This window comes from Mus caroli, chromosome 7, assembly GCF_900094665.2.
Source record: "Mus caroli chromosome 7, CAROLI_EIJ_v1.1, whole genome shotgun sequence".
NCBI classification, from domain to species: domain Eukaryota; kingdom Metazoa; phylum Chordata; class Mammalia; order Rodentia; family Muridae; genus Mus; species Mus caroli.
Window position 1 is genome coordinate 99,974,983 of NC_034576.1, and position 26,583 is coordinate 100,001,565.

General features: G+C 52.6%; 2 protein-coding genes across 5 annotated transcripts in view; one reads left to right on the forward strand and one right to left on the reverse strand.

Moving 5' to 3' along the window:
- On the reverse strand, positions 1-25,620 carry Usp35 (ubiquitin specific peptidase 35). 4 transcript variants are annotated; one of them, XM_021167295.1, is made up of 12 exons: positions 25,570-25,620; positions 25,213-25,326; positions 15,709-16,485; positions 14,616-14,748; positions 12,838-12,967; positions 12,339-12,440; positions 10,774-10,932; positions 5,342-5,535; positions 4,110-4,203; positions 3,665-3,771; positions 1,956-3,234; positions 1-1,094 (listed from the first exon to the last, which is right to left on the reverse strand). In XM_021167295.1, exons 3-12 carry the CDS (start codon positions 16,379-16,381, stop codon positions 930-932), a joined length of 3,036 nt encoding a protein of 1,011 aa, XP_021022954.1. In that variant the 5' UTR covers positions 16,382-16,485; positions 25,213-25,326; positions 25,570-25,620; the 3' UTR covers positions 1-929. The 4 variants fall into 4 exon arrangements, with proteins under 4 accessions (XP_021022954.1, XP_029335669.1, XP_021022955.1 ...); XM_029479809.1 differs by lacking the exons at positions 25,213-25,326; positions 25,570-25,620 and adding an exon at positions 22,857-23,029; XM_021167296.1 differs by lacking the exons at positions 25,213-25,326; positions 25,570-25,620 and adding an exon at positions 22,264-22,551.
- Kctd21 (potassium channel tetramerization domain containing 21) overlaps positions 22,753-26,583 on the forward strand; it is a 17,917-nt gene continuing 14,086 nt past the window's right edge. The window contains exon 1 of the mRNA XM_021167298.1: positions 22,753-22,801. The gene's annotated coding sequence lies outside the window, so the exon portion shown is untranslated. The remainder of the gene's footprint in view (positions 22,802-26,583) is intronic.

Below are 26,583 nucleotides of genomic sequence, written 5' to 3' on the forward strand. Positions count from 1 at the left end.
TTCAGAGAAGCGAGTTTTATTCCTATTTAAGAACACAGGTTTCTTCTCTTCACTGAGAAGGGGCTATAGTAGTCTCAGAGCACGATGAGGTCAGGTGCATTATACACAGTTCATACCTACCCAGCCCTCACATTCCATCAGAGGAGCCAAGCCAGCTAGCTTCCTCGGATGACAATGGCTTTCTGACAGACTAATGTCTTCAGTAAAATAAGGACTCTGGACCTTAACTAGACAGGGATGCAGTGGCAGCATCTCAGGCACTGAGGCAGGCTAGGGAGGGCAGGGGCTCTCCCACAGTGTCACTTGGGGTAGGGGAGGGGCATGTGGTAAGAGTCTTGTCTTTGATCCTGTGCTATGCTGCCTTCTATCCACATGCCTCTAAAACACACAGCAGGTGCAGACACTCATATACCTTATTTTAAGGACCCCCTTAAAAAAAACAAGAGGGTGGGCATTGGGGACATAGCCGCCCCTTCTTGTCCCAAGGGCTTGACTTCAACTATGCTTTTTCTCCTATTGAGAAAGAGCTGAGTGAAGGAACTAGAAAGAAGTGCTACTGGACACAGGACACCAAGCTGACACCACCCTGGCTCCTGAGCTGGCTGGCCTTTCCAGGATTGGCCCTGCAGGGAGGCAAAGCCCAGAGTGGATGCTCTCTTTGTTAGTCTGGACAGTAGTCTATAACATCGTAAGAGGATGAATGCCTAAGGAGCTGTGGGTTTCAGTTTCTCCGTGCACTTCAAGCTACAGACTGATATCCCAAATGGTCCCTCTTCATCCTCCTTGCCCTCAGAAAGGCCTGCTCCACCCTGGGCTTGCCTCCACAGCTCCCTAAGACCCCAGATGGCAGAGTGTTCTACCTGGGCCCTGAGCTCCACCTGGCCCACTCTGAGGTTGGCTGTGATAGCCCCAACAAGTGGGAACTCCCATTAGAAGACCAGTCTGTGGAAGTCACCATTGCCACCTGCAGGGTTGCAGCCCCCTGGAGAGCCTTCATCCTCATCTTTGTCTTCATCGAAGCCCCTACCCCAGTGTGGAGGGGCAGGGAGTGTAGAGATATAAGCTGCCCTGCTCCGGGCCTCCTTCTCCTGCTCCTAGAAACAAAGGACAGACAGTAGGCTTAGCATTTAGGTCTCCTACTTAGCCAGCACAGCACTGCCAACATATCTGGATTCCCCCAAGGGCCTGGCCCTGCTGAGACTCATTCGAACTCTACCCTTTCCTCCCAGTGATGACTCGAGTCCTTTGAAGGGCTTTTTCATACTAGATAGTGACCAGCTGACAAGTGCCTGGGATCTCAAGAAAACCTCTCCAGGCTTCCTGGCTTCCACTGTCCAGATCACTCACTGCCTCTCTTGAAACATGAGGTCCATCTTCTGCCCATGAGCAAGTTCTTCCCTGATCAGCCTCTCTCAGACTTCACCAAGCCATACCTCGGCTGGGTGGCCTGAAAAATGTAGAAGTAGGCCTGACATCCCCATGCCTTTACATTCCTTACTTGAAACACCATCTCTAGCTGCAGGACCCTCAAAGCTCTGGTGTAGACACACCATGGCTGAATATTTTAATACTTAATACTATTCTTGACACTGCTAAGGGAGCCTGAGGCAGTGTCAAAGGAGGGCACTGGGACATGAAGGTCACTGAGGAAAGTGGCTCCTCTGGGAGCCCCATAAGCATCCCCTGCCCATTAACTGCACTACTCTCTCCCTCAGCATCATCAACTGTGCTGTCACTCAGTGTCCCTTCCTCTGAGGTTAAGAGGTGTGCCTTACCCAAAAGCCATCAACACATACCCTACTAAATGATGAGTGCATGGGTGGATTTAAACTTGAGGCCGACTCAAAAGGAGAACAGATCACTGACCTACGTAGGTGGCTGTGCTGAGTCAAACTCCTTACCCAGGAGTGGCATCAGGTGCCAGAGGGTCTGCTGACCCTCAGCACATGACTCACCTGCAGGTAGAGGACATTGTCTTTGGAAATGGCCTCCATCAGGTCCTTGTGGAGGGTAGGCTCTGCTCGGACTCTAGGGGAGCCGGGCTCAGCCTCAGGGTCCTCCCTGGGCCTCTGGCGGTAGAAGAGCACATAGGCAGTGTCCTTAGGGAAGAAGGAGGTGACATTGCTGACAGACTCAAAGGATGAGAAAGACACCCGGGTATCATTAAACAGGTACCACTGGTTCTCAGGCTCAGGCCTCTCTGTGGATCCCAGGACAGGAGCTGGCCGAGCAGCACCCTCACGAGCATAGCAGTAATAGTGGCCACTCTCTGAGGACACTCCAGAGTGCACCACCACACTACAGAGGTCATAGGCCTGGCCCTGACCCCCAGCCAGTGGCAGGCGCAGCAAAAGGGGGATGGTGACATCGTCCAGGATCTTACGCCGCCGCATGGTACGCAGGTCAAAGGAGAAGCGCAGTAGTGTGAGGATGAGGTAGCGTGGACCCTGGCTCAGCTCCACCACCTTCTCCGCATCCTGCAGGGAGGCACAGGACTCACAGTAGTAGCGGTTCTCAGCTGTCAGCCTCTCAGGGGACAGGAAGTAGTTGACCAAGTCCAGTACAGAGCGGGAACCCTCAGGGCCACATGCCTGCTCCCTAGGTGGAGTGGCAGCCTCCCTGCGGGTCCCTGGTCCTAAGCTGTCCCCTTCCTTCTCCTTGCCGTCCTCAGCTTCCTTTTCCTTTTCCTTTTCCTCTTCCTTCTTCTCTTTCTCTTTGTCTTTCTCTTCCCCCTCTTCTTTCTCCTCTTCCCTTGTTCCTTCCTCTTCCCTGTCCTCTGCCACCTCCTTCTCCTTCCCAGCCTGCTCCCTCTCCACCTTCTCCTGCCCACTCTGTCCACCAGTGCCTATGGTGTCCACACCTTCACTGTCCAGCCCCGTGTGAGGAGCGTCCCCTGTGATGCAGCGCTTCCTCTGCCTCTGCGCCCCGGGGGCTCTGGGAGCCAGTGTCAACTCCTGAGCTCGCACATCCTCCGCGGGGAGCATCACGGAGCCAAGGCGGCGGTGGCGACTTCTCTCAGGAGGAGGGAAGGCCAAAGAGAGGTCTGTGAAGGCTTCCTCCCTTGAGGAAACATTGAGGCAGTGGAGACAGCATATCCGGGTCACAATCTTGCCTCCGAACATCTTCTCCACCGACGTTGCATTGGCGCTGGGGAGCTCTTCCTGTGGGGATGGCAAGCTGGACTGCTTGAGCTTCTGGCAGATCCTCGTCCCAGTTTTCTCTTCTTCATGAAGCCTAGAACAAATAGGGAGACCAGGTACATACACCTTCCAGCAGGCCCACACCCAGCACACTGCCCACCGTACTTAAATACAAAAGCCGGGAAAGAGAATTCCCATCCCTGTACAAAGCATACATCTATGTTCACACACGCACCTAACACATGTCTACCTAAAGACAGGCCCGTGGCTGTGGAATCAAGATAAGCATACTCAGGCAGCACAGTGGATACACATGCACACACTGACAGCCCTGTCCCAGGCTTCACATGTAGTTTAGAGTCTTTGGAGACCAATGGCACACAACTTCCTTTTTGCCTTTCAGAAGAACAAGGAAGTGTCCTTATTCCCAGAAAGATCCAACCCAGCTAGCTCAGAGGGACAAGCTACCATCTCAGAGTGTTCTTAGAACCCACACATCATCCTAACCCACCAGCCCTTCTTACCGATCCAGCAGGTACTTCAGATACTCTGAACAGTCTTGCTGGGTGCCAGGGCTGAACCAGGGCGTCCAGGATGCAGAGAGGAAGTTCTCAGGAGAGATGGCAGGCCTCTAGGACAAGGCAGGCAAAGGGTAGTGTCAGGAGCATCGAGCTACACACACGCCGAGCAGCAGGCAACACACTGTGGGTCTAAGACTGTTCCAAACATGCCTGCCTATCCTATAACCTTGCCCCTTCCCTTAGTGCATGGGACTGAACTCTGAAGGGAGGCTGGGACAGCACAACACACAAAGAGGCTCTGGCTGTGAACTGGTGCTAGCAGGTCTGAGGCTCGGCAGCTCATTCCACAGAGCCAGATGTGGGCAGGTCCTAGAAACATGAAAAGAATCAGAGCAGGGCCTGGCACTGCCTGCTCTCCCTGCCTGCCCCCAGGGCACCCGGCACGCACCTGACTGTGCTCCAGGAAGGCAAAGAGCCACTGCAGCTTGGTCATCAAGGGCTGGGAGTTGTTCTCAGTCAAGCGGAGCACACAGTGTCGAAAGCTTCAAATGAAACGGGAGCCCAGGGTGAGCTGAGGCTCCAGGGAGCTGCTACTCCTCTACACCAGGCCACCCAGAGCCTCTGGCATCTGCTCCAGATGAGGCCAGAGACTGAGGAGGAGATGGCAGATAACTTAGCCTTGCATTGCTGGGGACCTGAGCTCTGTAATGGTCTTGGTATGACAACAAATGAGGATAACTAGGTGGCTCTTGCTATCTCTTCCAGCTCTGGACACCCCATGGCTCCAGCACTCAAACATGTCAATTTTCTAAGGTGAGGACACTGATATGCCAGAGTTTCTATCATCATCCAAGGCACTGGCACACACTGTGTGGTAACATCCAAGAATTCCCATCCACTCCCAACCTCAGTCCTCCAACCCATTCCCTACAGCCCCTGCTCAGGGCCCTGGCCAAGCCACCCTGAAACTTGCCTCAATCCAGGCAGGTTCCACATAAAAACGTCCCTGACATTAGAGGACCCTGCAGGGAGACTGGCCCTCAGGGATGAGGGTGACCCTGTGGGGTCAGGACGTCCTCCTGAGACCCGCTGTCCCTGAAGCACACTGCCTTCTCAGTCCTACAGTGCTCCATCCAGAGCCACCATGCAGAATGGCAGCACTTGGCCTCCACGGCAGGTCCCAAACAAATGTAGAAGATGCACACGGGACCTGTAGCATAGTATCACATGACCACACAAGCACAAGGCATTCTCTGGCAAATGCTTTGGTTGTTTTTTTTTTTTTTTTTTTTTTTGATTATGGTCTGAGCAGTCCAGAAATCACCACAGTTTAGCCCTCAGCAGGCAGTGAGGACTGCAGCAATCTAACACACCAATGCCCATGTTTGTAGCTTAAAAGACAACTGAGAGCCAGAGGCACACCAGAACTAGTGCTTCCCTACAGAGCCAAAGATGGAGCCCTGAGCGATGTTGAAGGAAGCCATAGGCATACCAGGAACCACAGGTGGCAGGCACTCTGCTTGCTTAACTGAAGTGGAGGTATGGCTATACCACGATGCCAGCACTAGGTTCAAAGCTTGCCTAAGCTACAGTGTAAGAAGCTGACTCAAAAACTAGGGAAAGCAGGAACACAGGTAGAGAGACGAGAGAGAGGAGGAGGAAGTACAGAACAGCACCTACTCAGAAGCCATGAATAAGGCCTGAAGGACACTGTTCACGTAGCATGTGTTGCCCAAGTTAATTAAGCCAATCTTGCCCGTGTCTGACTTGGCCATGAGCCGGGGATAGAAGCCAGCCAGTTCACTCTTCTGTGAGGTCCAGGCATCCTGCCCCAGCAGCTGCTTGATTCGGTCCTCATTGGGAATGTGGAGATCCTGAAGGGATAGCAGACAACAGTGTCAGCTCTAAAGCCGCCACCTCTTCCAGGAAGCCCTCCTGGACTAGAACCCACTCCTCCACTCCCTCCCAAGCACTCAGAAGAGTCCAGAAGAGTGCAGAAAAGGCGTTTGCACAGCCGCTGCTTACAACTCACTCCAAGGTCTCATTCTCACATGTGGTCCTTCTATGCGATCTCTCAGGTGCCATGTCTGAAGTAGCACAATCCCCATCTCAGAGATGGAAAAACTAGGGTTCAGACAGAGCAAAGAACTGTGTAGTCACACAAACAGTAAGTGACAAACATGTCTGTCCTGGGCTAGCTAACAGCCAGATCTGATGGTGGTGAGACTTCAGTTCCTGCCCTAACTCTCACCTCACCATGTGTGAGTGCTTAGTAGGCCTGTCTGTCTCAGTCTGGCAACCTCCCTGGGCCTCAGTTTCTTCAGCTGCCAAGAGAAGACAATCTTTCCTTCAGGTGGTCTGGCATCTCTGCTGTCGCTTCTGACTCCACTGTCCCTCCCAGCTTGAGACTGCAGAGCCAGCTTTCCAGTAAATCAGACATCCCCTGGGACCACTCCCACCACAGTGGCAGGAGGATCTGAGGGCACTGAGGTGTGGTCAGTCCTCTGTCACTGGCTCAGGGATCAGCATGCCTTCCCCCTGGCTTTTCTTTGTCACACTGAATAGTGGCACCAGTTTTAATGATATCAGAGACAAACACCTAAGGACACCGCTCTACTAAAGAGTGGATGTCGGGCTGGTGAGATGGCTCAGCAGGTAAGAGCACCCGACTGCTCTTCCAAAGGTCCAGAGTTCAAATCCCAGCAACCACATGGTGGCTCACAACCATCCGTAACGAGATCTGACTCCCTCTTCTGGAGTGTCTGAAGACAGCTACAGTGTACTTACATATAATCAATAAATAAATCTTTAAAAAAAAAAAGAGTGGATGTCAAGATGTTACCGACAGTCCCTCTAACTCAAGTCATCTGTCCTAGTTAGGGTGCCATTGCTGTGATGAAACATCTTGACCAAAAGCAACCTGGGGAAGGAAAGGGTTAATTTGGCTTACACTTCCACATTGGAGTCCATCATTGAAGGAAGTTGGGACAGGAACTCAAGCAGGGCAGGAGTCTGAAGGCAAAAGCTGGTGCAGACACCATGGAGATGCTGCTGTTTCCTGGCTTGCTCCTCCGGCTTGTTCTGCCTGCTATCTATAGACCCCAGGACCACCAGCCCAAGGGTGTCCCCACATACAATGGCTGGGCCCTCCTCCATCAATCGCTAAGAAAATGCTCCACAGCCTTGCCTACAACCAGATCTTCTGGAGACATTTTCTCAATTCAAGCTTCCTCTTGTCCGATGACTCTAGCATGAATCAAGTTAACACAAACCCATCCAGCACAACCGGACCCTTGTCAGCTTATACACAAACATGTCACACTAAGCCACAGCCTTTCCTTTCTTGTGCATTCCCAAGGCTACACATGAATATTAACATCAAAATAGATTATCAAACATAAAGATTCCACAGTCTTACAAATTCAAACACTTTAAAACTTCAGTTTCTTTTTAAAAATCCAAAGGCTCTCTCAGCTTTAGGTTCCTATAAAATCAAAATAACTTAAATACTTTTCTTATCTCAAGAGGAAAGAACCAGGTCACAGTCACAATCAAACCAAATCAAAACCAAACTCCAACTGGGAAACGACTCAACATCCATTATCCGGGATCGCTCCTGATCTGGATCCTCTCCAAGGGGCTCAGATCAAAATCTCTGGTTCTGCCCTCTGAGCAGCAACTGTCCATGGTCTCTGCATCAGCTTTTGCTGCTATAGCACACTCAGATTGTCGTCAGGCTCCAACTGGCCGCACTCCATTGACCTCTTCCTGATGGTCATCCCGAGATGGACCTCTCCACTCCACTGAGCTGCACTCTCACCCATTGTGTCTCCTGGGCTCTCTTCCCGGTGCCCAGCCTCACCTCTGTGTGGCCCCTTCAGTCCTTCAACTGCTCCTGAGGCTGACCCTTCACCAATGGCCTCTCCTGGCCTCACAGTGCCAAGCCTCAGCTGCTCTCCATGACCCTTCATGCCTTCAAAACCAGTGACTCTTACACTACACCAAGCTCAGCTGCCAGCACAGGGCACGACCGTGGCCACTTCTGGAACACAATTTCTGTATCGACCCTGAGGGAACAATTCCCAGGAGAGTTCACCTCAATAATTCTGGGCTCTTCGTAGTCACTGGTAATTTGAATTATAGAATAAGATTCAATAGACTCTTGATTCCAAACAGTTAATACTCAGTGGCCCTGACTTACCTTCCTTAAGCCCCCCTTCCTCACCCAGCCTTCCCCCTGGAACGCCACAAGCCAAGCCCCACTGTCTGCGTTTCTCTCGACGCTCTTTTCATCCATGTTTTCACAGAAGAACTCGCTGAGCCCTCAACTCTCAATGGCTTTTCTTGCCCAAAGTTCCAAAAGTTCCACAATCCTCCCAAAAAAACCAACATGGTTAGATCTGTCACAGCAATACACCACAATCCTGGCACCAGTTTCTGTCCTAGTTAGGGTTATCATTGCTGTGATGAAACACCAAAGCAAGTTGGGGAGGAAAGGGCATATTTGGCTTCCACTTCATATATCATAGTCTATCACACATCACAGTCCATCCCTGAAGGAAGTCAGGGCAGGAACCTGATGCAGGAGCTGATGCACAGGCCATGGAGGGTGCTGCTTACTGGCCTGCTCCCCATGCCTTGCTCAACCTGCTTTCTTAGAAGCCAGGAGCACCAGCCCAAGAGCGGCACCACCCACAATGGACTGGGCTCTTCCGATCAGTCACTAACTAAGACACTACCCTACAGGTTTGCCTACAGCCAGATCCTCTGAAGACATTCTCTCAATTGAGGCTCTCTCCTGTCTGATGACTCTGGCTTGTGTCAAGCTGACATAAAACTAGCCAGCACAGCATCCTTCCAGCTCCTGAGCACAAAATCCTAGACTAGTCAAAGGCATCACACCAGGTTAGTGCTTTGAGCCCCGACTCCCCACACACTCTCTGGCTACTGAAGAAGCCTTGACCACACTGCTTTAATGTTCCTGCTGGCTCCCTTCCCAGGATCATTTATTATGTGTCAGTCATCTCTCATAGATGAAAAGAAAATCTGCCTGTCCTCCCAGCCATGCAGGTAGTTGCTAAAGAAGGCTGCAAGTTCAAGGCCAGCCTAGGCAACTCAGATCTACTGGACAAAGCAGACCAACTCCGCCTGGATTCAAGGTCTTTCTGATGTCCCCTGGACACCCCAGAGATATTACCACCAATCCCTTGCATCATGTGACATATTCTCCTCCTGCCAGACACCAATGGTCAAGGTCAAACTCCTGTTCTCTATCGGGCTTTCAAGAAAGTTCCTTACCACTCACCACCTGCTATACAAACCTCTACCTTAATTGCATATGGCCTTGAAGAAGGGCTACAGTATATACATTAGGGAGGGGCTCTACCTATGTGGCCACAGGGAAGCCCTCATCCCTGCTTGGTAAAGGCTTTCCAGGTACGGCTTACTGGGGGAAGGCATACCTACATCCTGTAAGTAGCTGATCTCCTATGCTCTATAAAGAAGCCTAAAAACATGATGGTTCCCAGAGTGAACTCTGGTATCTGAGTTTGTCACTGGGACCTTTGGAGAAGGAGCAGGTACAGTTTTTATCTCTCCTTGGATGGAATTTGTACAACAGAAATTTCTAGATTACTCATCTGCAATACAAGCTTATCTTTATGGCTTGTTTTGTGTCTACCAGATAACCCTAGGGTATTAAAGTTTATAGGCACGCCTGCACTGGAGAGCAACATTCCATTACCACGTGGTCTAATTTTCAACTGCTAAACCAGCTGGTGGTTACAAGTTTCTAAAGTCTACATCAAGCTAGAAAAAAATTTCCCAGTTTCTACTTTGGCCCCCATGCATACTTTTTCTAGACCATACTTTTTTATTAACAGAGAAGCCTTTTTGTTGGCTTTCTGGGGGCTTCATAGTACCACTCCATAGTGACGATTAATCATGGCTTGCCAACACCAGTTCATCTGTATTTGAGCTTGGCCATGTTCCTGACCCCCCTAACCTGCACCCAAGCCATCATCCCCTGCCTGCCCCTCCCTATTTGGGAACTTGTGTCTTTCTTCCTTTGGGGATCCCTGGGGGTCCCTCATCACTCTCTCGCAAAATCAGCTCTATACTTTAAAAAATGTCTGCTATGGTGCTGGGGAGATGGCTCACCAGTTAAGAGCACGAGCCCTTAACTAGCTCAAGGGTGAGTTCAGTTCCTGCAATGCCCAGCAGGTAGCTCATAACCACTGTAACCCCAGCTCCAGATGATCTGATGCCCTCTTCCAGCCTCTTCATGTATGTATGCAGACAGACAAACAGGAAGACAGACAAACACACACACAAATTTAAAAGTAAATCCTTTTTAAAAGATGTCTCCTATGTCTCAACACACAAGCCCAGATGTTTTGTAGAGACATGCTGGGGACCAGGTCTGCCATACTGTGGGGTGAACCTCAGTCAGAGGCTCTGAAAGGTACCCTCCACCCCTACACGGATCCTCCTCGGTAGCAGTGGGCCTTAGATCACTTCCCATAAACAGATCTGTCCCCAAAGGCTCCTCCAGGAAGGCAGCTTGGTTTGCTTTGTGCCTGCGTCCCCACATCCCAACTTCTGCTCTGCTGAGATCAGGACACCAGCCTAGTCCTATGAGCCAGACGTCACTTGTGTTCTGGACTGCTCAAGACACACAGTGTCAACACGTGACAGAGTGCTGGTGCTGCAGAAGCCACCAAGAGACCCTGCTGGGGAAGGAGGTGAGGGGACACTGAGAGCAGGGAAGCAGGCTCACTTGAGGCAGTCCCTGAGAGCCTAGAGACCTTACTGAACATTAAGTAGGTCCTGTGACCCATTACCCCATATGCTAACTAAAAAACAGGAAATTTTAAATAAAAGAAACCTGTGGGTCAGGTGGAGGAAGGGGTTTCCATGGGCCCTGTAGTACACTTGAGAAAAGAGGACCCTGGTGGGGACCATGGTGACCTCCAGCAATTGATGCATACAAAGGCTCCAGTGAGGAGACAGGAAACAGCTCAGCTCCAGGTGATGGAGGCAGCTACCAAGCCATGGTACCACCTCAAAGAAGGCTCAAACTGGCACCTGTGCCAAAGAGGCTGTCCACTCACCTTGATGGCTTCCATGACAGGCTCATACAGGTCTGGGAAGCCTGGGAACCGAAACACCATGCAGTGCACCAGCTCTGCCAGCTGCTCCAGGCAGCTGGTCCCAGAGTTCGAGTCCTCCTTGACCAGAGAGGCCACCATTGGGGGAATGTGAGGGAGAAGCTGTAAGAGAAAAGGTAGGCTAGTTACAAAGTGTCAGATTACCTATCTGAAGCTTGGGGCTGAAAGTGGGGGCCTCCAAGGACTGAAGGTGGTGCATACAAAGGTGGCCAGTGTCCCCTCTACTCGGTGAAGCTGAGTGCCACAAGAAGCAATTTTCCTTACAGGATTATGACCTATGATTCCCTGCCTCAGTTTCTTTCTCTGCAAGGCAAAATAGATAATTCCTCCCTTATGGCTAAGAGAAGGCCAGCTGTTCAGCTTCAGCCGCCTGCCTTGAGACCCAAAGGCCCGAGCAACCAATGGGCTTCTCTACCTAACAGCAGATGCTCAGGCCTCACCAATCACCTTCCTGAGCCCAGCACCATGAACACTCCCTGTTCCATAACTCGGGGGAGAGGCTGGTAATGCTGGAGACAGAACACAGGGCCTTGTACATACCTAACGCTGAGACCCTTTAATACAAGGGTCATTGGTGATGTGGTGACCCCAACCATAAAACTATTTTCCTTGCTATGTCACAACTTTAGTTTTGCTGTTATGAATTGTAATGTAAATATCTTGTGTTTTTACAATGGTCTTAGGTATCTTGTGTTTCACAACGGTCTTGGGTGACCTCTGTAAATGGGGTGTACAATCCCCCTCAAAGGGGTTTGAGACCCACAGCCTGAGAGCTACTGCCTTGGGGCACTCTATCATAATGGATGGTTGGGCTGCAGGAACATGAGTAGGGGAGGAAGAAACTTGTGTTTATATACGGCAGGCTCTAGACAAGCCTCAGCTCATCTCTTCCCCTCCTACCAGCCCTGGGCTTTACCCCATTCCAGATTAAGGTCATCACAGACACTTGGTCCCCATCCCAGCTTCTGATCTTTTCTCATTGCAACAAACTAGAAAGGGCAAAGTTGCTGTCTAATCCAGGGACCATGAAAATTAAAGCTCCACCACGTGGGCTTCAGCCTTGTAGAGGAGGAGCCTGAGCCTCAGGCCTGACCAATGAGTGCTGGTGGCAACACAAAGAGAGAGACAGTGATGTGGAAGTCAGACCAACTTGGCTGAAACCTTCACTATCCACCTATCTGGGACCAGTGACTTGCTCACCATCTCCCCACTGCAATTCTTTATCTAAAGAAGGAAGGCCAATCTGGGAGCTAGGTGAGTGTTTGCACTGTTCATAGCACTAGTCACTAGTCCTAACGCCTGACACACGCTTGACCCTGAAGAACTGTAGCTGGGTCACCAACCCAGGCTCTGTCATTCTACAGTGTGCACATGGGAGTCACATGTCCTCTGGGTCCTTGAGCCTCCTGTGCTAAGATCCAGAGGTTTGCTTCAACAGCCCCAACTCCCCAACACCCAGCAGAAATCCACCTTAGGTCACTGGCCAGAGAGTGCGGCAGGGCCCTTACCAGGTGGAAGGCCTCATGGGAGTGCTGGAAAGTCAGGAGCATGTACTTAAGGACAGACAGGGCAGCTCCCCGCACGATGGGGTACAGCAGCTTAGAGAAGACCTGAAAAAGAGGTCATGTCAGGGGGTCCCCAGACCTGAGCAACCCAGTGCCAAGTGTGACCACAGTGGGCCCTGGAAGGGAACCTGAGACATAGTAGAGTGGAAACAGCTGGCCAACCGTGGGAACAAGATCACAGATGTGTGCTGGAGCTGGATGGAGCAACAGACGGTGAAACGGGCAGCCAGAGTTAGGTGAGCGATGGTGGGCAGACACACAGTGGAATGAGTGGTCAGAGTAATGGAGTTCGAATCCAAGGCCCAGAGAGGGGCAGTGATATAACCCTGTCACACAATGAGCTTGACTGGGACCCCAGTACCTTGTATCCCACACCTGCACTGCTCCCAGAAGAGAGCAGTGGGAAAGGCCACGTGCCCAGGCTGGGACAGGGGCCACCAACCTTCTCAATTTTGGCGAGCGAAACCTCGATCAAGATGCTGAACTTCTTAACAGCAGCCAGGCCCTTCAGCAGGGCAATGATCCACTTGTCAATGTTCTTCCCCAGGGGCCAGGACACCCAGTCGATCATCCTGGTGAGGGGAGTAACAGTGACACAGGGACAAGGGAGGCCCAAAAGCCAGAGCAAGGGCAGCCCAGGGACTGGCCGTAAAGTCCTGACCCACACCTGCACTCCTGGAAGACACAATAGAGCCCAGCAGACATGGCTCACAGCCCCGCAGACCCTCTCACCCACTGTTCCTCATTACAGGGAGAAAGGGGGTTCCAGGCAGGGAGCTGCACCCTGAGGCTGAGAACTCTGGCTCCACCAAGCCCAACCAAAGACCAGGGCCAGCCACTTCTCTCTGAGCCTGGACTTCATCTTCAAATGGAGACAATACCCCTCTCATGAGAATATCACATTAAGCCAGGACAGCAGCTGAACTCGGCAGGATCCACCTACACCAGGCCTGTCCTGGGATGAGCATGGGGCTGAGATGTGGTAAGTGCTCAGGAGAAAAGCATCACTCATGAGAATACCAGAGTGTGGGCAATGAGGAAGAACAGGGGTACTTATGAAAGTTCCCATGGCTCTGCCCTACGCTGCACATGGCAGGCTTACTTTCACCTGATCCTCAAACACTTTCTTTGATGGGCCCAGTGATGACCACTTTAGAGCTGAGAAACTGAAATGAAGTCACACAGGCGAGAAGCACAGGGCAGGATTGGCTCTTGAGGGACACAACTTTCCTGCCAACATTCTTACCCATCCTCCTCCCACCTACACTCTAGCTCACCCCCCTCCCGCCTACACTCTTACCCATCCTCCTCCCGCCTACACTCTTGCCCACCCCCCTCCCACCTATACTCTTGCCCACCCCCCTCCTGCCTACACTCTAGCCCACTAAGACAGGGAGCCCAGAAGGCCCTATGGAGATGGTGTTCTGTGCATGAGTACACAGAAGGGCAGAGGGAGGCATGCCAGGTAGATGGGGTCTGCACAGGCAAAGGCCTGTGGGGAAGAGTGCAGGTGGCATAGTCAGGGGTCACAGGCAGGCAGGTGAAGCTGGCTCACAGGTGACAACATTCAAATGAGGGAATGTACACAGATCCCGTGAGTTGAAAAGCACCCAAGTTCTGTTTATGACCTTTTGCAGACTGATCACACCAAAAACTACTTTTACTCTGTAGGTGTGCGTGCCTGCGTGCGTGGTTTCACACACCTGCAGATGGAGTCCCCTGGACAGGCGACGTATACTGCTCCGTCACTGCTCTGCATCCTGATGCCCTCTGTAAGAGTCTTTTTACCAAGCTCGAAGCTGACTGGCCAGTGAGCTCCAAGGCTTTGTCCATCTCTACCTCCTCAACACTAAAGTCAGTTGTACACACAGCTATGCCAGATGATGGGTATCTGAACCCAGAGGCCAGCACTCTTAGCCACCAAGCCATCTCCTCTGCCCCTGTTTTTACTTTCTCATGTTGCCATCTACTTCTCCTTTTATAGGGGGGAGACTGAGGCCGAGAGTTCAGCAGCGTTTCCAGGGTCACACAGCTAGTACCTAGTCTGATGGGATCACTAGAACAGGATTTGGTGTTACTTATATCTATCCCAAGCCCAAACGGGGTGAGAGTGTCGAGCTCACAGTAAACACGTATGAGCCTGACCTCTAACCGCTGACAGCCCCATCTCCACCCACTGACCCTTGGCACCATCTCCACCCACTGACCCTTGGCACCCACCTGCTGATGGCAGTCAGCATCTGGGAGTCCGTCACACTATCATCATTGCTGAGGTTCCGGACCACACCATCCATAAGCTCCAGTGGGAGGTGCTGGACCACGCTGGCCAAGGCGCTGGACGGTGGCTCCTCCTCTGGAATGGATTGAGCTCTCATGCACCACTACGTAGACTAGGCCTCTGGAAACAGCACGTGGGGCCACATCCTCTCCCCTGACAACATCAAAGTCTAATTCCACTGTAATATATTCATTCTCCAACCCTTCCCTGGCATACTCTGACACCACGAGAAAGCACTACGGCCCAACTGTGCGTGTAAACAGAAACCCTTCGGAAGAGCTCATGCTGGAGCTGGCCTTGAAAGGAAAGGTCATTCCAGTTGCATCTACACAAAGGTTGAGATGTAAGAAGGTACATTTACTATCAAACTCTTATGCAAGTGTATAGGAGGTAGGTCCTGGCACACTGGCGGGCAGGCCTTGGCTCTCCCTTCCTTTCCCTTGCACAGTCCGACCATCAGGGAAGACACAGCTCAGTCATCCACACGGCTGGCTGGCAACTGGATATCAAGATTCAGAGTTAAGGGGCTGGAGAAATGGCTCGGTGGTTAAGAACACTTGATGTTCTTGTAAAGAGCAGAGTTCTGTTCCCAGCATTCCAGCATGGTGGCTCACAACCATCCTTGTAACTCCACACTTCAAGGGACCCATGCTTTATTCTGACATCGGTGCGCACCAAGCACACACGCAGTGCACAAACATACATACAGATAGAACACTCACACACATGAAATAAAGATAAATCTTTTTTTAAAGATAGATTATGAGTTTAGGTATCCCCTGCTGCTAGGTACTAATCACCCCAGATCAAGCCTGCCTGACCCAAAGGCCAGGACCATTCTGCGTTCCCAGGTTGACAGTATCCTCCGGCCCACGTGGAGTGCCCCCTGCATTTCCAGCTCCACCACAGGACAACACCTACATTAAATGCCCAAGGTAGACTTTCTCACTAAAAATAAGCATCGCACTCCGTCTCGTGTGCAACCCACCACAGTGTCCAGCCGAGCTCCCGCCCCGGTCCCCGCTGCACACGCACCTGTGCAGGAGATGACAGCGAACAGCTCCTTGAGGCAGGGAAGGATGGCGGCGGGCTGCGCGCGCCACAGCTGCGCCAGGAGCCCGCTCACCTGCTGGGCCTGCTCCAGGAACTCCACCGCGCCCTCCTCGCCCTCGGCTGGGCAGCGGAAGCGGCCGAGGCAGCGCACCAGCTGCTGGCAGAAGAGCAGACGGTGCGCGCCGTCGGGTACGCAGCGCGGGTGGCGCGCCAGCAGCCGGGCGACCTGCGCGCAGGCGGCGGGGCCCGGGCGCTCGCACACGGTGCGCAGGACCTCGCGCCGCAGCAGCGCGAACACCTCGTCCGCTGCGGGCCCGTCGGGCAGCAGCTGCAGCCCTAGCTGCACGCAGGCCAGCGCACGCACCCCCGGGGGCCCTGCACCGCCCTGCAGCAGGCGCAGCACGCGGCGCGCGCTGAAGAACTCGGCGAAGACGTCGGGGTGGTGGCGACCCGCCACGTGCAGCAGCTGGCAGCCCACGCGGCGCGGCAGCTCCTCCGTGCCACCCACGTAGAGGCGCGCGCCCAGGGCCAGCAGCGCCAGACACTGCTCCCGCTCCAAGGGCTGCCGCGCGGCCTCCAGCACGCGCCGCACCAGCCCTTGCTTCACACTCGCAGGGTAGGACGAAGTCACCACGGCCTCCAGGATCTTGTCCATGATGGCCGCACAGGGCTGGGGACAGGGACTGGGCCAAGATCTGACCCACAACCCGGTCCAGATCCTTGGGTGCTGATACTGTAGAAGGGCCTCAGTTTTCTTGCCTGCAAAATCGGAACACTAATATTACGTTGGGGAGGATAGGGTTTATTCTGCTTACACATCCACATTGCTGTTCATCACCAATGGAAGTGAAGACAGGAACTCACACAAGGCAGGAGAGTGGAGGCAGGAGCTGATGCAGAGGCCATGGAGGGATGTTATTTACTGGATTGCTGCCTCTGGCTTGCTCAGTTTGCTTTCTTATAGAGTCCAGGACTACCAGCCCAGGGATGATGGCACCACTCACAATGGGCCCTCCCACCCTTGCTCACTAATTGAGAAAATGCCTTACAGCTGGATCTCATGGAGGCATTTCCTCAAGGGGGGCTCCTTTCTCTGTGATTACTCCAGCTTGTGTCAAGTTGACACACAAAACCAGCCAGTGCAGATGGTATTATCACTTTGGTAGGATCTAGAATCACTTATGAGACACAATTCTGGGCACACGGGTGAGGGATTTCTGTCTCTGAACATCTGTGGGGGACTATCTTGATTGGTCTGAAATGGGAAGACCTACCCACCATCCTATGTGCCGGGATCATCAACTGTAGAAGGAGAAAGTGACCTAAGCACAGGTATTCAGCCCTCTCATTGTCCTGTGTGTGCAGCAACCAACTGCTTCAAGGTTTTGCCACCTTGACTGCCCCACACTGACAGGTTAGACCTCAGACCAGAGCCACAGAAATCCTTTCTCCCTTGGGCCACTAAGATACAACTTTTCCCCTGTTGAAGCTGCCATCCCTTAATGCTAGGGCCCTGCCAATGCTCTTCTCTGACCCTCCCACCCAGCCTTGCTCCGCAGCCCTTCATCCCCAGGGCCCTGCCTGCTTCTCCCGCCTAGGGTCTAGCTCTCTGTCCGCTGTGTTCCCTCCACCTCCACCATATGCATGCCCCACCTCTTCTCCTTGTTTGCTGTGGTCTGAATGAAAATGGCCTCCATGGGCTCATGTCTGAATCCTTGGCCCCCACAAAGAACAGTTGAGGAAGAATTAGGAGGTGTGGTCTCCTAATTAGGAAGAATTTGGGGACAGTGTCATTGGGGGTGGGCTTTGAGGTTTCAAAAGTTAGCTTCCTCTGCCTCCTGCTTGCTGAACTGAATGTGAGCTCTTAACTCTTCCCGACAGCATCCCTTTGCTGACCCACCGTGGACTCGAACTCTCTGAAACCAAGAGCCCAAATGAACTGCTTGCTCTCCTGAGTTGCCCTTGTCACAGTGTCTTATCACAGCAATAGAGAAGTATCGAAGGCACCTGCCCTCCCTACCTGCTGCAGACAGTTACATTCCCAGAACACCCTGCCCGGCTCCTCTACTGCACTAACGGCTACTTGGCTCCCGTTGGCCTCCCTGCCACACTGAGTATGGTCCTTGAAGTTGAGTTCTGTTCACTGGCCTCCCCAGCACCTAGCACATGGCCCAGCACACAGTAGGCCCATGTTGGATGAGGTCATTACTGCCCTGGCCCAGCACACAGTAGGCATGTGTTGGGTGAGTAAGGTCAATACTGCCCTGTGGTATAAGCGCTCTCCACCTGGGCTGTTCTCTGATTGGAAGGGCTCCCCCTCCCTGGGTGTCATTTGTCTGGAAGGGCTAGTATTGAACCTATGGCCTCATGCATCCTAGGGGAACACTCTGAGCTTGGCCTCAGCTACACCCTAGTCTCTCTAGTTCTAAAGTGCATTGCTTAGCTGGCTCTCCCGGTGTGGCCGCTCGCCTCTGCTCTTTACATTCTGCTGTTGTTTGAACTCTAAGTTTGAGTTGCTCGATATTTTGTTGTTTTGAGGCAGGGTCTCATGTGACTCAGGTTGGCCTAAATCTCTGTGATTGCCTGGTCTTGAACTCCTGATCCTCTTGCTTCCACTTCTCAAGCGTTCCAAAATTACAGACATCAATGACTACGTCTGGCTTCTTGATGTTTGTTTGTTTGTTTATTTGTTTGTTTTTAGACAGGGTTTCCTCTGCAACCCAGGTGAATCTGTATCTCTCTGTGTCCTCCCTCAGCTTCCTCAGTGCTGTGATTTTAGGTCTGAACCAGCAGAGCTGGCTTTCATTATTCTCTGAAAATAATTATTTCATCTTAGAAAAAAAAAGTCAAATACCCAGAATCCCCTCAAGTGGCCGTGGGAGGATGGTGGATAGGGCCCCCCTCTTACTCCGAAAGAGGCTTATCTGGGATGCATTCTGGTTACCAAAACGATCGCTCAGCTCCAGAAAGCTCCCACTGGTTTGAATGGGCTATGACAGGAACAAGAAGCACTCAGTGTGGCTCTAGGCGTGAGGAACAAGAAGGAACTTATCAGCAAACACCAATTCCCATTGCCTGGGAAGCAAATCTTAGGTCCTCAGGACGTGGCAGCCTGGTGTGTTTACAGAGCACCAGGCAGTGCAAAACGTGACCCCCGTGGACATTTAAAGACTAGTCTCAAGGCTAGAGGTGTGCCTCAGTAATAGAACCTAGTATATAGAATTAACAAGAAATAAAATGCCCCACCGCCCATGTCAGCCTTGGCCCTCTTTCTTAGGCAGGACCTAGGGCAAGGCAGTTGCTGTCATCAGCTTCCTCTGCCTCGTGGACTGCTGGGTGGGTCCTGCTTTTTAACTCAGGCTGCCGAGAAAGCAAGGCATTCATGCTGCTAAGAAGAAACCTTAAATCAATGAGATTTTGGCATCATGTATAGCGGGCCAGGGCACAGGGCCGGCATAAATGGAATTCTGGAGCCAAGGAAGGTTCTAGAAGACCACTTTTTAAAAATCGAAGTAGAAATGGAGACCTGTACTGTGTGACCTTGAGTGAAGCCTATGAACCACGGGATAAATGGCATTTGGTTAAACCACAGAAACGGAATGACGGAGCGAGCACCTGCCACTCCCCGCCCTTTTGCCTGATACTACATCAGGTAGGCTGCACCTGGCAGCTGGAAGCCCAGTCCATCAGAACCACCTGAAGTTCCAGTCACAGAAGCCAGCCTTCCTCAGTCTTTGGCCTCTGCACAAGCCCTGCTACCTGCCACACCGCCTACGCAAGTAGTCAGGTCATCTGTCACCATGGTTACCAGTAAACCCACTCCGTGAGATCCTGGATGCATTCATGCAACAGAGCTTCCGAGGTTTCTTCTTCACCTGACTCCAATCGCAGGCCAGAGAAGGAGGGCAGGAGTAGGGGAGAGGGGGAGACACATTTCCAGGCCACGGCAGAATCAGCCGGCACTCTTCCCTCCCAGAAGAAGCTGTGGGCCACCAGCCCTCCTCAGGAGAAGCTGGGTTACCCAGCAGGGATGGCTTGTCTACACAGGCTTTGCATCCAGCCAGCTGCTCCATACCAAGTGGAGCAGCCCTCCTCCCTTCCCAGAGCCTGTGTCCAGAGCTTCCGCTCAGAAACCACCAGCTCGCCTGAGGCGAAGCGCTTCCTAGCATCTCAGCTTTCTCACAGGCAAATGGGAGCTGTTCTGGGCCTGCCACTCCTAAGACTTGGTCATCTGTCATGGAGGGAACACACCGGTGCTGTGAGGGGAAGCAGGCAAGCACACTGCTGACAGCTGCCCCAGCCTTCCCACCCCCACTCCCCCAACCTGCCCCCCATCGGTTCCTCTTCATTTCTTGCCTGGACTAGGACAGTAGTCTCCTGAACCTCACTCACTCTCTCATTCGATCCATCCTCCCGTCACAAGGCCTGGAGGACAGCAGTCCAGATTTTTAATTGAGCTGGACACCACCTCCACGGTAGCCTTGGTGACAGAGAAAGAGACCCCTTCAACTCTCAGCCTCTGAAACCCAAATGGAAGGTGACTGGCCACTTACCTCTTGGCCTTGCCCAGCATGGCTGATGCCCTTGCCCAAACCCTGAGTCTGTGCCCTCAGCCTGCCAGCCTGGTGTCCAGGCACACTCTGTATGGATGCTCCGGGAACCCGGGAGAGGGAACGCCCACCCAGAAGGCCCTGAGCCTTCATCTGTCCCTCATGGATAACCCTTGGCGTTTCAGCTGTGTGTTGACAGTCCCCTGCTTGTGCTTCAGAGAACCTGGCTCTTCTCTATCACCATGGGGGTTAGGGGGGTCCTGAGCTCGACCTCCATCATCGCCTCAGCCTCTCTCCCTCAGCAACGCCATCAGATTAACCTCATTTCTGAAAAGTTCCCTCTTGCCTGGCTACTCAGACCCTCAAGGCCACTAGGCCCCTCAGTCAAAGCCCATACTCGAAAGCCTGCCACTGGGGCTGTCTATGTGACACCACACTGATATTAGGCATAGATGGGAATTGTGTTTTGTTTTGTTTTGTTTTGTTTTGTTTCTGTCCTCTCTATGGGAAAGGGCTTGCCTCTTCTTTCCTGGCTAATTCTGACTCATCCTGCAATGCCGAGTTCGCAAGCCATTCCCTGTCCCTCCACAGAGCGAGTCTCTAAGCTCCGGATCCCAGGCCGCCTTGGCTCCTTCATCCTCTGCAGTCTAACTTGCTCTAGCACGCTCTCTCTCCTACCTGGCTAGGGTCTGACTCTGGAGGAAGTAGATCCAATCCTGGTCTGTACACAGCGCCCAGGATGATAGTGTGCCCAGGGGCAGAGGTGGCCATGTATCTAGGTGTGCCTAGATATTGATGAGAGACATTTGGTAACAAAACGAGATAAAAAATCAAAGATGTGACCAGAAAAGTAGTATCCAGAGACAGGGTTACCTTGAGGCCAGTCCCTGCCCCTCCTCTGCCTGGACCTAGTCTCTAATATCCACAACCCTTGAACATCTTCGAGACACCTCACAGAGGCCAAAGAAGACTTAGCCACTCCAGAAATGGCCCCATACAAACAAGGCAGAAAAAGCAATATGAAACCCCAGCTCCTGGTTAGCCCCTGGATCTGCTGTTCCCAGATCTCCTCAAAGAGGAGGAGGGAGGGTCTGCAGGTCCCTGGCCTGCGTTAGGGAGGAGGGGGTTCATCTGCTGTCCTCTCAGCCCCTCACATTCATGCCCCCACACCCTGACTCCTATGGACGCCAGGGTTCACTCGGGTCTCTTGGCAGCAGAATGTGGTTTAATTCAGTGTCTTACCAAGGCAACCCTAGCATGGCACCCTTGCCCCTAGGAGGCCTGGACCAGCCCCCTGCTGGGTACTGGAAAGACAGGAGTGAGGGCTTTGCTAGTGACAGGCAAGAACAGCCCTGTTACTGAAGAAGGATTAGAGAGATGGAAGGGAAGATGACGGGAGCACTGTTTCCCCTCTGGGACTGTCCACACTCGCCCCTGATTACAGAGCCACCACTCACTAACCTCTGCTAACCCAGCCCCCACTCCCAGCCCAGACTTGCTCTGAGGGAGGACAGGCACTTAAGCTTCAGTTCTGCAATCTGCAAGCGTTGTCAAGGCCCCCGGACTCCAGGACAAAGATGATCAGACTGCCTCTGGATCCTCAGTGTCTACTCCAGTTGGGTCCCCTCTCTCCCTTCCTTACGCCTGTTTAGCCCTGACTGGGGGTTCTCCACAAAAAGATTGCCAGGCTTCATGGTTCTAGTTGTGGCTGCTCTCAGGACTGAGAGGTACAGAAGCTGGAACACCTCGCTACTCAGTTGATGAAGGAGATGTTTAAGGCTCAGAGAGGGGCAGTTAGAAGGCCAAGGTCACACAGCAAAGGCCCAGAAGCACCTAGATTCCCCCACCTTCCAGTCTCGTGCTCTCAGAGTCCCAAAGATAAGTATGGAGCACTCTAAATGTCAAGAGTGCAGACACTGCCCCCGCCCCCCGACATGAGCACTCACACCCAAAGCCCCCTTAACTCCTTGACTTCAGAGGGCCTTACCTTAGAACCCACTCCTGGGCGGGGCGCATGGGCCGGACTAGACTAGGCTGGGCCAGGCGAGGTCAGGGCGGGTCCTCCGCTCCCCTACCGAGGGGTCCCAGACCGCAGGGATGCTGCTGCTACTGTGATGCCCAACTCCACCCACCCCGCTCCGCACAACCCTAGATGGACCTGGGCAGTGCAACTCTGCTGCGCGGTCTCAGGGCTGCGGGACGGAACTGGGGGAGGGGTGAGGTGCGGGGAAACGGGGCGGAGCCAGAGCGGGGGTTACCCTGCGAGTTCCCAGTCGGGCCGCGTCCCCTTTAAGGCCAGCTGGTCCCAGTGCCGGCGGGGCGGGCCAGTAGGGGGCCGGCTCTCCGCGTAGCCTCCTGGGAGGTGGAGTCCGGGCGGGGCACGCGGCACAGGAAGGAACACGAAAGGGACTACAAGTCCCGGCGGCCAGCGCGCGGCCCGGGACGCCCCGCCCCTGCCCCAGCCCGGCCCACCCCCTAGCGAAGCTGCGCTGGCTGGAGGGGAGGCTGCTGAGCGAGGGCAGGAGGTGGGTGCGGTGCGCAGGGGTTGGGGGGAGGGCTCTGGACCCAGCAGATGCATACATGCCTTTCCGGGCACCTGTCCTGCCGTGAAAGGTCATCTGTCGCAGCCTCGCTGTTCTCATCTGTGAAATGGGGTAGCCCCACCCGTGGCCGCGGGGGAGGGGCGCGTTTCGGGGTGAGGGGGTGGACCGAACCACCTGAGGGGCGGGGCTGGAGAAAGGGATGCGCTGTGGGAGGAGCCTTTGGTGGGTAGGAAAGGTGAGAAGGGGACCTCTTGTCTGATCAGAGGGAACCGGTTCCAGAGCTGAGGAGTGGGTGCTGGGTAAGGTGGGCGAGCGCAAGGCGGACCACAGGGATGACAGGGACCCCTCCCAGCTCTAGTGAACCCAGGGCGTGTGGATGTACACAACACCATTCTTTCCATGTAACTAGAAATAAAGAGCCCATCCCTGGAGCTCAGTGCGTCACACACATACTCATTCTACTCACATCCCGCCAAGGCCTCACCGTGATAACTGTTTCCAGTTGAGCAACACACCTGATAAGTGACTTGCCCACAAAAGCCTTCAAAGACCCTGCCTTTCTCTGCCCACAGGGGAAACAGAGGTTTGGTCTGGGGTGACAGGAAAGAAGCAAGCATTGTGATGCCCCACCCATCCAAAGTTGTGCTCCAGGACCTGTGCCCTAGCACTTTCAATGCCCAGCTACAAGGCAACCCTTCTATGGTGTCTTCAGGCTGGAGCTATTTGAAAGCCCTTTGTTTACAGTTATCACTGTTGGGAGGAGTGGGAAGGCCACAGGAAGAGAAAGCTGAAAGGAGGTGTGGGTGCCTGAGGAAAAACCACAAGATGAGCCAAGGTGGCTAGAGAAAGTTCTGCCTGCGGTTGAGGGATGGTGTAGGGACCATCTTCAACAAAGCATTTCTGTGCAAGCAAGGAAATGCCTCAGGTTGGGTGGTCTCTTCTTCCAGCCCACCCCCACCCCGCCCTGATGGGCACAAATCCCAGTGCCCCTTGTGTGAACTGAGGGGAGCAGCCTGTAGGCCTCTCAGAGATAGGACAGGGCAAGGTAGCCATCAGCTGTTGGGTGTGAAAGGGTGAAGGGGAAGTCTGTAGGGCTCCGGGCCAAAGCCCTATCCTGGAGATCACCCTGGGTAAGGCTGGGAAGCTGCTAGGTGATCGGCAGACGTCACTCACTTGAACATTGTCATCTTTGAAATGTACCCGGTGCTCTGTCTCTTCCCCTGCACAGTGGAAGCCTCCATGGCCTTGGCAGCATGACAGCCAATTAGACATTGTCTTACAGATTTGATTCCAAAGTGAAAATTCAAGGAAGTATTTTCAAAATGAAAAGTTTTAAAGTGTTTATCTCCAAGACAGGGACATAAATAGTCCTGTTGGTGCACAAGTCCGGGAAGGTGAAGATAGCTCTAACTAAACAAAGTTAAAAACAAATAAAATGTCTTCCCTACTCCCTGCCCAGCCCCAGTTTCTGGGGATAGCAAGGGATTTCTCCACTCAGCAGGGAAGCCAGGCACCTGCTTAGGTTAATTGTGCTAAGTACTGAGCATAAAGTGCTTTGAGTCAAAAAGGATGGTGTGGGTGCCACAGGTGAGGCTTGGCAGCCTGGTGAGATTTTTCCTTCAAAATCCTGGCCAAGGGGAGACTAGAAGTCAAGTTGCAGAGGAAGGGAAGGGCCTGTCATGCAGGTCTATAAAGCCTACGAGTGTGTATTTCATGAGGCAGTGGTGGCTCTCGCCTTTAATCGCAGCACTTGGGCAACAGAGGCAGGCAGATCTCTGAGTTTGAAGCCAGCCTGGTCTACAGAGTGAGTTCCAAGACAGCCAGGGCTACACATACAAACCCAGTCTTGAAATACAGAAAGAGGGGGTGGGGGGGAGGGGGGAGTAGAAATTAGCATGTTGAGTAACTATCACAGTTTGAACTGTCATGGTTTTCATGGCCACCACCATCTTCCCTCGGAGAGCCTACCACAAACACTGACTCTCGCCAAAGACCATATGCTGTCCTCTACCCCAGAAGCCCCATTGGTTCTCTCTGCCCATGCTCAGCACACCTTGGCTGCACAGCAGGAGTCTCCTTCCTGCCACTTGACAGCCACAGATGCTAGGCTCAGGAGGATGCTGTTGTCAGAAACAAGGCCCAGACAGCCATATCTCAACCCTGGATCACAGAACGGAAGAGGGGCAGGCTGATCCTCTAGGCTAAGTCCAATCTAGAAGGACTTCCTGATCAAAGCACTTCTCCAACTTTGGTCCTAGTTGACTATCTTAGTCTCTAAATACCAAACCTGCATTCACCTATTCATGCTTGAACACACTTGCCTTTCCACAGACACAGACACACACACACACACACACACATAGTCAGACACACACATCTCCCAGTTACTTTACCTTATAAGCCAAGCTTGATTGCTTGCCCCTATAGTCCAAGCTACTCAGGATGCTGAGGCAGGAGGATCACTTGAGAGCTCCAGACCAACTGAGAAAGGGCAGCATTATGAAAACCTGTCACACAAGAGAAAGGAGAGAAAAATAGAGTGACTGAGAGAGGGAGGAAGAAAACATGAATATCTTAGCCAGGCATAATGGCCCATGCCCATGTCCCCAACACTTGGCACACTAAGCAGAAAGATTGATTATCGGCCAGCCTGGGGCACATAGTAATACCTTATCTAAAAAGTTTCCTAAAGTCTCCAGCATATCTCCATCTCATAAGAGTGGTGTTTTCCTACATAATGGTAATCTTACCTTTTGTATTTCCAAATAAGCACTTGGTATTAAATTCTTTCTAGATTGCCCTTCTCCAAAACCCTTTAGTTGTTACCTTTAATGATCCAGTCTAGTCAAGATCCACCCACTGTATCTGTTAACATTTCTTTGAGCAAATCATTTAATCTGGAAAGGGCCATCTCACATGTTTATATTTGACTAGTTCCTTAATGATTAGATCTTAGCTATTTCAGTTTCTGGCTTTTTGGTAATGTGGACTTCTGATCCCATCATTTTAGAAGGAGGCAGCTACCAGGGGTCTTCATGAAGCCATTTGGTTAGTGGTTAATGTCATGACAGCCTAAGTCTCCATGGTAACAGGGGAAATGTCTGTGACACATTATCTAAACCAGTGGTTCTCAAACTGCAGGTCATGACCCCTCTGGGGGTCAGATGACCCTTTCACGGGTCACCTGAGACCACTGGGAAACACGCATTTGCATTCTGATACCTAGCAGTAGTAAAATTACAGTTATGAAGTAGCAGTGAAATCATTTCATGGCTGGGGGATGGCACAACATGAACAACGGTGTTAAAGGGTCCCAGATGGGGAAGGTGGAGAGCCGCTGCCCCAGACTGTGTTCCTTCCCTGCCATAGCCGCTGGTGAACTTTGCCTGAATTGCAGCACTGCAGGCTACAAAATGGTGTGGTCCTAACCGTGCTGTTCTTTCTGTGTTAGTTGGTGTTCATTTTGAGTGGAGAAGTATGTTGAGGCAGGGTCTCCTGTAGCCCAGGCTGGCCCTGAACTCCTTCCTATTGTCCCTACCTCTGCCTGGAGAAACAGGCCTACAACACTGTGTTGGTTAGTGGAAATTGTCCACGTGACGAAATCTAGAGTCACCTGTGAGCCAGGCCTCTGGGCATGCTCTGGGAGACTATATTGATTATCTTAATTGGTGTGGGGTGATGTGAGTTAGTTATTTTTCTCTTGCTGCGATAGGCAATTTGTAAACGAGTTTGTTGGAGCTTATCCAGAGAGCTGAGAGTCCATC

Bases quoted from the DNA above. Each gene is read 5' to 3' on its own strand.
- Usp35 (XM_021167295.1), bottom strand. From the start codon at position 16,381: ATGGACAAGATCCTGGAGGCCGTGGTGACTTCGTCCTACCCTGCGAGT. The intron at 3,772-4,109 runs GTGCGTGCCGGG...GCCTTGTCCTAG, and splicing joins CCTTCCTGGAGCACAGTCAG to AGGCCTGCCATCTCTCCTGA. The intron at 1,095-1,955 runs GTGAGTCATGTG...CTTTGTTTCTAG, and splicing joins ACAATGTCCTCTACCTGCAG to GAGCAGGAGAAGGAGGCCCG.